At 42.9% G+C, this 12,219-nt stretch overlaps 1 protein-coding gene across 6 annotated transcripts in view; it reads right to left on the bottom strand.

Annotated features, from left to right (window-relative positions):
- Positions 1-12,219, bottom strand: part of OSBPL5 (oxysterol binding protein like 5) — a 180,874-nt gene that overhangs the window by 8,825 nt on the left and 159,830 nt on the right. For all 6 annotated transcript variants that reach the window (XM_088166639.1, XM_014887298.2, XM_088166642.1 and 3 more), the window contains exons 11-17: positions 8,791-8,975; positions 7,335-7,416; positions 6,465-6,563; positions 5,471-5,567; positions 4,466-4,564; positions 3,318-3,415; positions 1,178-1,267 (exon numbers count right to left, since the gene is read on the bottom strand). In XM_088166639.1, coding sequence (XP_088022765.1) covers positions 1,178-1,267; positions 3,318-3,415; positions 4,466-4,564; positions 5,471-5,567; positions 6,465-6,563; positions 7,335-7,416; positions 8,791-8,975 — 750 coding nt within the window. The remainder of the gene's footprint in view (positions 1-1,177; positions 1,268-3,317; positions 3,416-4,465; positions 4,565-5,470; positions 5,568-6,464; positions 6,564-7,334; positions 7,417-8,790; positions 8,976-12,219) is intronic.

The following is a 12,219-nucleotide window of genomic DNA, read 5'->3' as shown; positions in this document are numbered from 1 at the left end:
CCTGGATGACAGAATCTCATGGGTGGTGTTGGCAGGACCCACTGCAGACAAGGTAGTCCACAGCTCAGCACAACTCACCCACTGACAGGGCTCATCCTGCAGGACAGGGAGCTTAGAATGGAAAATCCCTTGTATGTGTCTAGAAAGGTGAAATCTCCCAACTTCAAAATGGTCATTAGCTTCTTATGTAAAAATACAGATTGCGTGACAGGACAAGTCCAGTACCAAAGGCTACACTGTGGTTAGCACCTCACCACAGCAAGTGCTTTATCCAGGTATACTTCAGCTGGTCTACTTTAAATACCTCCTTCAGATGAGACAAATCTCGTCTCAGAAATAGCAATTTCTATAGACTGGCAAGGGAGCACAGACCAACTGTGATGTGTGGTGATGTAGATGCCCAGATGTTGCTCAGAGAAATACCCAGATGTCCAGCCCAAAGCCAAGGTTCACCGCTTTTGTTTCAGGCACCAGAAGTTCCAACCAAAATTAGATTACATAATTCACTATGCAACTTTATTCTTGTTGGATTTTGGCTTGAGGGTGGCTCTGAGTGAATCACTTGTGTTTACTGGGTGCACAAAGGTGCCAGTTGCTCTGCTAACTGTTCTGAGTTGGCCACAGAGATAACATCCTCACCACGTTGGTGACCTCTGTCCCCCAGCTGATGAATAGGGTAGTAACTGTCTTCTGCCATAAAGGTTTGCTGTGAAAATAATGAATTCAAAACCCTCAAGTTCTTCCCTGATCATGATCTAACTGAGGAAGTACTGAACGCACCAGATTAAACACAGCCTCAAGATCTTTGCAATCACACCTAATACACACAGTTATCTCCTGCCATCAGAGCTTGTCCTAAGTCTCAGACCATAAATACAGAACCACTTGCTTGATAGAGAACCTCCCTACTGCTCCCAGCTTCCCCAGGCTCTGGGAGTGCAGTGTTACTCCCGATGCAGATTTAAGTGTAGATGAAGTGTGAAAGACCTCCATAGGTACCTTGAGAGGTGTGGCCCAGGCTCTGCACACCTGCATGCCCTGGGGCTGGCAGCAAGAGGCAGGACAGGGCCCTCCCAGCACCCATTCCAGTGCAGGGAGCCTGCCAAGGGCTGCCAGTCCTCCCTCAAACCCTGCAGTCACGGGTTTGTGACCAGCAACTTCGATTATCAGATGTTACCCAGTGTCCAGTGAGACTCGCTAGCACTTCTTCTCCACATTTAATCTTCCCCGAGATTTGATTAATGCTCGTGCTGCCACCGAAGAAGGGCTGTCAGGGGAGAAGGGAAACAGCAAATGTGGTCAGTCTAGAGAGGACTGGAAGGGGAGCCAAATACAGAGATCTAATAGGAAGGAAGGAAAGTGCAACTGCTTGGCTTCCGCTATTTTTGGGGGAATGGCAGAATGAATTCTAATATCAATTCTGACTGTCTCACATTGTGCCCCCTTCCTTCTGTTTGTAATACCACAAACATTGTAGCTGCAGGTGGGGAGATAAGCCTTGAGGTGCATTAACACTCAGGGGTGCAAGGTCTCATCTTTATTGGAAATACACTTATTTATTGTCAGGCAGACATCAGGATAAGTGTACATGGACAAGTCCTTCCCACTGCTCAGAATCACAGCCTTTGCACCCTTGTCCTAAGAAAAGGAGCAGCACTAGTAGTGACTCTTCCTGCTTATGGGACAGCAACAGCAGTGTGGGCACTGCTGATGACTTCATGTGTGTCAAATCTCTAGTGTGAAGAAGCTCTGGTCAGGAGTAAAAAAACCCTCCACAAAACAAAGAAAAACGTATTTCCAGAGTCAAAGAAAAAAAATTCCAGAGCAATGAAAAATTCCACCCATCTCTTGGCTGCCAAATACAGGAAATGCCAGTGAGAGTGTGAGCAGCTCTTCTATTCACAGAACACATCTCCTCAGACATTTTAGCAGGCACTTTCCAGAAACATTTGTGCAGAGAAACCTGTGTGTGTGTGTGCGCGCGTTTGTTAAATAACAATATAAACCCAAATTTCACATAACACCTATGGATAGAATAATCACATGTATCTCAAGCATCTATCTCTGCAATCCAGCAGAGAACTGGTACATATCCAAATTAAAAACAAAGCTAAGGAGTTTACCTTCAACTTCCCACAATTCTACTAAAATAGACAGCTAGGAAATGCTCAAAGCAGAGCATGTAACTATGTCGTGGGGACCTTTCCGAGATATGTTTGGATGACTCATTCTGTTTTCAAGCCAGAAAAGAAGCACTTTAGGCTCTAACACCCAAGTTAGGGAAATATCCTACTGGCCTCAACACAGTACACCAGGCCTATGGGAAGAACAGACTTTAAAGACAAATATGTGCAAATGTCAGGGAAGTACATGAGGTTAAGAGTTCCCTTTGTAAGGGCAAATAAAGACAGAAAGATATTATTGCCCTCAAAAAACTCACAGTTTGCAAAAGATTACCCTAATTCCAGTGATCTCGCACATTTATATTGGCTAAGGCTGCAACTCTGAAGTCCCGCAGTCTCTCAGTTCTCCTTTCATTTTGTACTCAGGCAAGAAATTGTTGGAGCAGAAGAGAAATGGATGCTCCTTAAAAAGCAAGTTAAATGCCCAAGAAAAGTTACAGGTTATCACTTTCCCTCCTAAATTTTAATCCATGTAATAACAGAAATACTAAGAGATGTCTACATTCTGTCTGCATATCATAAATTTGCAGCACCAGGCTTTCCAGGGGAGGAACTAGCTACATGAACAAGTGAGTGCAAGATCTGCCAGTGTGACTGGCAAATTCGCTCAGAATTCACTGTAATTCAAATTCACTGTAATTCACTCAGAATTACCTGCCTGACCAGTGGGCTGTCACCTCTCCTCTAGCCCTGACAAACACAAGGTACAGCTCACCATAAAACCTGCAAGGTAAGAGTACAGATGTGATGGCTGCTAGAGATGCCCTAAGATGCCTAATTTGCCACATCTTAATTTGCTTCCAAGTTCTTTGTACACTCACTGTATTTAGCAAGCAAAACTAATTATCCCTCCCTAAACAGAAGCCACACTGTTATTGGCAAGCTTTCAGAACAAAATCTGTCCAGGAGCTAGCTGCAGTGAAAAGTAATATAAAACTAAGGCTTCCTGGGGTCAATTTGAGTTGCACGGGGCAAAACTGACAGCAGGGTGACACCTCTCCAGGCACACCCTACTCTGGTGGTCACATATACTGCTGGTACAGAAATTATCTGCTGTGAATGGTCAAAATGCTGGGCCTGGGGCACAGGGGCAAGCCTGAGACCCACTCAAAATAGGGCCACAACGTATCTTACCTTTAGCTTAAATTCCAGTTCTGCCCTGTGGTTAGTTTTCTCACAGTCAATGGTAACTTTCCCTCCAAGCTCCATTGTCATGGTACCATATAAAAGTCCTGAAAGGAAAAAAAGAGGCTTAAGAGAGGCTGCAGTGGAACCAAGCTGCTTTCTCAAGTCAATTTGGCTTTTGCTGACACACTGTGAAATTAATTTCTTGGCTTAAAGTTTTGAAGAGACAGAACTGGAGGTTTCTAGGAAATGGCTGTTTACTATAAGCATGAAGAATCTCCCCCTGAGTCCTTATTCCCCATTTATAACACCAGCTAGGAAACAGCTTGACTCACAGGTGCACCTGTGGCAAGCTGAAAATGGGACAGGAAAAATAAAGAAAGTTGTGCCCAGCAACCTCCTTCACACTAGTGATTAAACAGCCCCAGTCAGTTCTCTCAGGGTGGTTGAAGAAGAGAGATTTGGGATTCACCAGAATCTGGGAGACATTTATATATGTTTACCATTTGCTGGAAAGGTCTTTTGCAGAAAAAGAAAAGTTGGTAAGAAGAAGGTTTATGCACAGGAATACTTCACAGAGGGCATGATATTATGATGTTACTGTTTTCAGGTACCCAGGCCCATCTAAATATAAACTTAGAAGTCATTGTGCCAAATTAAAAAAATACAGCAGCCACGCCCCAGCCTCAGCACACATTGGCTCCAGAGAGCAAAGCCACACAGCAGCAGGAAATACAATGGTTAGAATAACAAGGAACTGGCAAGGGAAGTCAGGAATTTCCTTTACCCTCAAAAAGCCAGTTCAATTTCAAGCAATTTCAGTGTTAACATAATAAAACATTTTTCTCTTAAGAGGCTCAGAAATGTGGTCTTGTTCTTTTCATCTTATCTGCAGTGCATATATGCAGTGTTTTTCCATTTCTGCATAGTGTGAAAACTAACACTAATGGGCCTAATTCTCTCCTGGGCTGTGCACAGGTAACCCAGAAAGAGTTCAGTGAGGATTACTGCTGTGTGCTATGACTCATGGGGGACTCTCTGGAGTTACCAGGCCCTGTGGTATCAGCTACTTGAGAGGGGAGAGCCAGTGCAAAGTTATTCAGTAAGACACCTTTTTGCTACTCTCTTTGCTTCCTATTTGAAGAGTCATACCTTACCTTTACAGTGGGCATATGGCATAGTGATTATATAGTCTTCCCCTCTGCTTAGAAACCTAAGCTTTGCTTTCCCATCCAACAGAGCAGAAAGTGAGTTGCCTAGAATTTAAAAAAACATACACATTAAAAAGTTCATGTTATACTTTGTCCTTCCTCCTACTTTAGAAAAAGCATTTCCAGTTAAATGTAGTTCAGTAATGAAAGAAGAGATATGAAATGTTCATAATTCAGGACTCTGTGCAAGTCATGCACAGCTGGAGGCAGGCAATTCTAACACTCTGCTGTTCTTGTTTGCTCTGGCATTCAGCCCCTCTAGAAGAAAGAGCAGTAGATTAAACAGATCAATAGTGGGAACTTAGAAGTTTCTCAGGTTCTCCAGTTCTCACAACTTTTCTGACTGTGGATGATCCCAAATAACAACTGAAATTGCCAGAAGGACAGCAAAGACTATCTAAAAGTGTTTGAGCAAACACACTCAGCAGTGGATACCAATTAAGAAATGTTTGTCTAAAAAAACAGATTTCAACAGTGTTTCAGAGTCTGGAGTTGTGCTGTTTCCATGGATATTAAATGGAGGACATTTTGAAGTTCTGGGGTTCAACCCTCAGGAGTCTAGGAACCACATAAAGGTTCAAATCTGTTCAGAGACTTGTGTGTTTGTTGGCTGGGTGCCAGAGAGAATGGTGTAATGTGACTCATCCCAGTCACATGAGCACATACCAGTGCATACTGACAATCTCATACATTATCCTCAGCCTCTGCCTTCTGAAAATCAATCTTTCTATCGGATTTTTTATTTATTTTAGCATTGGAGTGGTGTCACACTGAAATGGTGGAAATGGGGAAGACCCAGGAGAGCCAAGACAAGGAATTAGGCTATCCCAGTGATAGATTTGTCAACCATTTCTTTGTTCTTATCTCTGAACACACTCAGAGATGATTAAAAAACAAACCAAAACTGATGCCACAATATTACCTGGGAGAGGTCTAGACTTAATGCCTTACCATAAAACTTGGACCTAGCTAGAATGCTGCCAGAAATGCAGAATCCATCCTTCCTATTGCTGACATGAAAAGCTGACACTGGTGGGTGATGGGACACCTAGGATAAAAAAAGGCAGGGGTCATTTATGCAGTCTGCACAGGCCAAGCAGAGGGGGGTGCACACTAAAGGGGGAACACAATACATGACACCATTATGTATGAGAGCATTATACATCTAATCTTTCTCCCCCACCCTGTATTTTCTTCAACTTGTGAAAGTTCACTTTCAGAGACCTCACTGAGATCACTTTCAGACCAACAGGTAGACTGTACGGTTTTCAAGAAATAAATGAATAGTGAGGAACTTTAGTGCAGCATTTGAATAACCTCCATGAAATGCATGCAGTGGCTGAAATAAAAATGTTAACAAAGCTACAATTATCTGCTTGGATGGGGGAAAAATGTATGTGAAACTGGGAGTCCCTTTACTACAGACCACACAGTTCTCAGATCCCTTTATTAACACTGTAAATCTCAAACTACACATTGTCAGGCCAGATAACTTATGAGCTCTGTCCTTCATTTAATCACAAAGACATAGAGATATGCCCTTGATTTACTCCCATTAAAATCATCACAGAAAGTTTAGAAATAAAAGATGGAAGGATTTGGTTTTGTGTTTTATGCCCCTTTTGACAGAGGCAACACAACCCCCATTTTATTACCAATAAGAAAACAGTAGGGCAGAATCCCATTGAAAAGGTCTTTGTTGAGGAAGCTGATATTATGTATGGGAGACCTGCTATTACAGTTTTGAGTGCCCACCAAGCCTCACATAATTTCTGTAAATCTGCAAAGAAAAAAGATCAGCAGCCAGTTTACCCTATGTTCTGCTCTGCCTGTTTACACAGAGCTCCAGGCTTCTCTCCTAGGGTGAGACAGTAGTGTGTTTCTATGCATGGAGGTGCAAGCAGGTTGGTGTTTGCAACACCTGAGAATGCAAACAGCAGCTTACCTGTTCTGCTATGTAAAATGTGTGACTGTTCGTCTGAGGGTGAAACCAACAGCAGCGGAATGTCTCTCCCAGAATAGGGTTGTATGGCTTTTTTATTCCCTGAAAAACCAAGTAATCAAAACCTGCTACAAATGAAGATTTGCAATCCAGTGCTACAGATGGCCACAAAACAATATGGTAGTTTTTTCTGATGTTTTAAACCAAGTCAATCACAAGAATAAAAACGGAAGAACTAGATATATACCCATCTAATCTAACTTAATCTAATATTTTCATCTGAGCCATGGATTAATCTGCTATTCTCACCAATTTAGTATTTAGTACTACCCAATCAAAGTCTTACAAGTTGATCAAACTTCATTATTGCTGCTACTATATACAGCAAGGGTATACTGATGTGGAGACTTGGCACAGTGGTACTAATTGGCCTGAAAAGAGAAAGGAGTCCTGCTTTCAGCAAAGGGAAAAACCTTGCATCCCAGGGCATGTTACTTATTGATGACCAGTTTTACTTTCTAACGGTCCACTGCAAAGGCTCTGAGGTTGATTGCCACTATTTTGCTTTCACTGAAAAGCTGTCTGTCTACTCTGAAACCAAAAGCAACTCCAGTTTGAAAAGTAAAGGTCAAAGTCTTCTTAGTAGTAGCAAGGCAATAAAAAAGTCAATGACTTAAGATAGCACTTTGTTAAGAGTATTTAAACTGGAGAACATGCAGAATAAAGGAAACACCATTGTTATTCTGTTCAAGCATGTGTGTGTATATGTCATGTCCAACCCAAGGGTGACAGAGAGGCAACAGAGAAATAAAACAAAACCACAGCAGAAGATTTCAATGCCCATTACAACCCCAATTTCATGCCTCATTTTACCTTTGGCTTCTTATAGAAGCCGGACAGATACCACCTCAAAACTTGCTTCATTCGGGTGTAGGGATCATCTTCAAGGACAGCCCTGCAGAACAGAACAGAAAATGTTCTTTATACTGGTCACACATCGCATTAGTTTCTTACCAGTAAAATAACATCAATTTCAATCTATTTCTCCACAACTAAAGAGAAGAAACTTCTGTGCTGCTGCCAGTGAAAAAGGTGTCTCCCAGCAGAAATCTGTATTTTTACTAACGTACATCACACAACACGAACTGCTAAAAAGTGGCACCCCTTGCCCCGCATTTCTGCAAAAAAGTCCAATAAAATTTCTGGAGTGTATCATGTTTGATTGGACACTGGAGTCAGTTAATATGGGATTGTCACTCACACTGTAACAGTGTCACAGCTAGTAGAACAGTGTGAGCCATAAAAACAAACCTATGCCATCAAAATCAAAGATGTTTTTTGGGGTCTCTTTCGCTTTGTTTCCCTCTTTCATAAAAGATCTTTAAAGCCAATATGCTGTATGAACTCCATCAGTAATTTGAGATTTCGTCCAATACTTCAGGATGGAAGTGACTTCAAAAAGCCATCTCAACCAGCACCTCCAAACAATGCTCAAAGGTGAAGCAGGAAGTAAACCAAACCAAAGGCATTCCTGGTATTTCCAACCATTTAGTCAGATTTAGAAATCAACTTGGGTGAATGATTGCAAAATTCATTTAGAAGGATCACCCGAACCACAAATTTAACAATTTTTAATCAAAACCTCCAAACCTCTTGAAGTCTTCTTTACATCTCAGCACTGAGAACTATTTCTTTAACTTCAGATGGTGCAAATACCACAAAAAAAGGCTGGAAAATGATTCTGTAATTACTCAGAGAAAGTGGAATAAAAATGAGTAACTAGTGCTGCTACTAGAATATTACACACCCTGGTTTTACAATCCACTAGATGTATCTCATTCAGAAGGCAGGTCCTATCTGGAAGCAGAACATTTCCAATTTTCTACTCTGCTGTCCCCAGCAGGCCTCTCTCATCAATGATTTTAAAAGATGTTTCTTATTTGTTCATCAACCACTACAATTATATTGCTTTGAGGAACAGAAGTGCTTATCAATTTTGGTTGCTCTTTGTCCTATTCCCCTGTGTACATGGGTCACCAGGAGGTGGCACAGCTCTGCTGTGCAAAACTCCAAGGCATTGGCTGAATTCCCATCAGTTCCAGCCAAGAGTGGCAAGCGTGTCCATATGCAAAGGTGGGTTTGTCTGGAGTTTAACTCCTCCTTCCCTGCCCCTCAGTGGCAGCAGTCTGTCTGTAAAAGTCACTGCAGCTGGTGCCTGATCTGTGTTGAAGCCAGTGACCTCGGTATTGTTTGGGAGCCTTCCTGGAACACACAGAGATATTTTCACAAATAAAGTGCCCAGGTCAGGCCCACCCTGTGTGCTGCTTACTGGGAGAGCAGGTCGGCATGGTAGTAGTAGTCGGAGAGTTTGTTAAGGAACGAGCGTGGCTCCAGGATGAAGGTGGGCAGCACCACCCGAGACAGGTCCATGCCAGGCCGCAGCTGCTTCAGCAGGATCCACATCAGGCTCTTGTTCTCCTCAGAGACGGTTTCTGTCTGAGACGACTCCCCTGTCTACAAAGGCAAAGAGAACTTTAGGGCAGAAAGAGGAAAACCATTCCTTGTGGGGGCACTTCTCTGGGGGCCCAAGCTCACCAGGCGCCGGCACAGGGTGAGAGCTCACCTACAGCACTGCAGAGAGACAGCAGCCATGTCTCAGCAGAAATGAATCCCCAGAGCAATCAAGCGAGTGGTGCAGAAAGCCCTGCATGTGTGTGTGAAGGCTGGCACAAGGCAGGAAGCACAGCAGCACCTCAGGGCTGTCATGGGCCAGCATGGGCCAGCATTAGCCAAGGGGACTCTGCACTGCAGATCCTCAGGAGGTGTGGACGTGCCCAGAGCTGTTACAGCATCCCTGTGGTGCATCCATCCCTGGTGCATGCACAGAAGCTCCTCTCAGACTCATTCTCCACAACTGAGAGATTATAAGATTCGCTAGGATATATGTAGAAAAATATGTAGGAGGCAAACAAGTAATCAACAGAGAATAGAAGCAGTCCTCCAGCTTCTAGACAACACAAACTGCTGTGTCAATATGGCAAGGGCCCTACTGCCAGGCGAGAGGCACAAAAACTCCAGCACCTGCCAATGCTGCTCGGAGCCCTTTGCAGTAGAAGTGTAGGTAAAAAAAGACAGGTATTATGCTGTGGTTTCAGCCCTGTGTAGTTCCTATGCATTCAATGGGTCTATGAGATGTGCAGCATGGAGGAATGGGCCTTTCACACCACTGGAGAAGGTAAATTAAACTAAATTTACAAACAAAAGAGCCATTTTAATGCATCCTAGGTATCACAGTTTAACAGTCAAAGAGAATACTTAGGCTTTCTACTGATTTTAGGCAAGAGATTCTATGAGAAAAAGGGCAGTTTTGGAATGAACTTTGGTTTGGGAGATGACATAACACAGCACAACAGGATTTCAGGTGATATAAATCACAAAACATTCTTTTTCACCACCTGAGCATGGCCACCATGTTGGTTCCCAATCAGCCCTACAGTCACAAGAAGTTTACCAGTCCTACAGGGCTTGCAGGCTGAGGGAATTTCAAACTGAGGAACAACAAAGCTGTTACTGTAATTGCTTTCCCATTTTTGTACCATTCTTCTTTTGACAGTCTGATGCAATACACACCTTGAACCTCCAAGGAGAAATGGGAGACCACAGCATCACCTAAGGCTTACAATGCACATGGGTCCGTCAGTAATCTCATTATTTGTCCAGATTCTCAAGTGTGTATGTACTGTCAATATAAATTAATGCCACGTTGAAATTGCTGGACAAAATGTTACTCAGAATCAATCACTGCACACAGGATGGACATAAGCACAAAAAGAAGAAGGTGCAGGAATATGTGAATAACCTCAAATAATAACTCTTTTTATAACTTGTTAAAGCTACAAGATTGGAAAAAATGGGGGGTTTCTCTGTTAGCAATCTACCTACTGAAGTGTCTGTTTTGTGTTCTAGACCAACTTTTGCACTCTCGAAGGTCTTCTGACCCGTCTCTGCCTTCACATCCCAACTGCAAACAAAGCAAAACTGGAACACCAAATGCACAAACACCTTCCAAGAGCACAATGATGCACCTACCCACGTGCACACCTTTAAAATGACCCTCAAAGCCAAGCTGAAAATTTAACAGTGTCAGTTTGTGACCTTTGTCCTACTGCACACACAGGCTGAGGCCAGTTTGAGTTTAAGATGATGACTGACATTACTATTGGCATGTGCTTACCTTGATACATCCTCTACTCAGGGGAGCTATATCACTGCACAAAACCTATTTCTTTCTACCTTCCTTTCACCAGTGAATTCAGACTCAACAGCCAGTCCTACCTGTGTGGCCCAGGTGATGACAGCCCCACCTCTTGAAGAAATCTTACAAAATACCCATTGGCCAAGGCCACGTGGCAATTCTTTTTGGAAGCCCATTGGATGCTACCTGTGCCTGAGCAGACACACTACAGAGAGCCTTATTTAATGCCACACGAAGTATCACTCTCCAGCAGAAATGCAGTCTTTTTCACTTGGTTTGTAGTGCATTTTTTTCTTATTTTAATGTAAAACTGCAGCGATTTCTCTATTTCTCTCACACACACTCATGTACACGTATCAGTGTAGCCTGTAATGTTTGTTTGAACACCAAAATATCAGCCTGCCCTACCACCACTTCTAGGACAAATTTGTCATGTGAAGAAAGGTCACTTCAGAATAGGCAGCTGACAGAAATTAAGTTTGCTTTCATTTTGCTGCTGCGTAGTTACTCATCTATATTCAAACTCTCCTGTTTGAACCCAGTTACCATTTGCCTGTATGCAAGGGGATTTGAGACAAAAAATGCACTAAAGAGAAGCTAGATGAAGCTAGGATATATTTGACTATATATTTTTTTGTCAATATTAGTTGTACACTTTCAGGAAAACATTTAAAGAAAAGTGTAAGAGGCTGGTTGAAGGGTCTGGAGCACGAGGCCAGAGTCTGGAGTGAGGAGCAGCTGAGGGAACTTGGGTGGTTTAGCCTGAAGAAAACAAGGCTGAGGGAAGCCCTTATCACTCTCTAGAACTACCTGCAAGGAGGTTGCAGAGAGGTGTGTTGGTGTGGTCTCCAGGTAACAAGTGATAGGAGAAGAGGAAGCAGCTTCAAGTTATGCCAGGGGAAGTTTAGATTGGATATTAGCAAACATTTCTTCACTAAAAGGATTGTCTAGCATTGGAACAGGCCTGGAACAGATGGTGATGGAGTCACCACCTCTGGAGGCACTTAAAAGCCATGTAGATGTGGTACTGAGGGACATGGTTTAGTGGTGGACTTGGCAGTGCTGAGTTAATACTTGGACTTGATCTTAAGGGTCTTTTCCAATGTAAATCGTTCCACAATTCTGTGACTCTAAGAACAAAAGAGCTTTCCAGCAGTGCATTTCTTTGAAGCACCAACAAGACATCAGCTTCATTGTTCAAAGCAGTAGGCAAGCAAGTGCTCAGAGCTGGGCTCCTCTGGTGCCTGCTCAGACTGATTCTCACACAGCACACTTGGCTGCCCCAGCTCTCTACCACTGCCCTCAGAGGTGTCACAGTGACATTTAGCTAGCAAGGCTCTTATGTGGAACAGAAATGCATCCTCCTGCTGTTAAATGCCATGAGAAATGGCTTATCAGATAAACAAATGATATTTAGCAATCAAGTGGCTGAAATGCTCTATTCAGACACTAAAATAAGGATCTTCCATGCATAATAAAAAAAGGGAAGTGTCATATTTTGTA

Source organism: Sturnus vulgaris, chromosome 6, assembly GCF_052056855.1.
Source record: "Sturnus vulgaris isolate bStuVul1 chromosome 6, bStuVul1.hap1, whole genome shotgun sequence".
In the NCBI taxonomy this organism is placed as follows: Eukaryota; Metazoa; Chordata; class Aves; order Passeriformes; family Sturnidae; genus Sturnus; species Sturnus vulgaris.
Note: the sequence above shows the minus strand (reverse complement) of the source record. Positions and strands in the feature narration are given on the sequence as shown.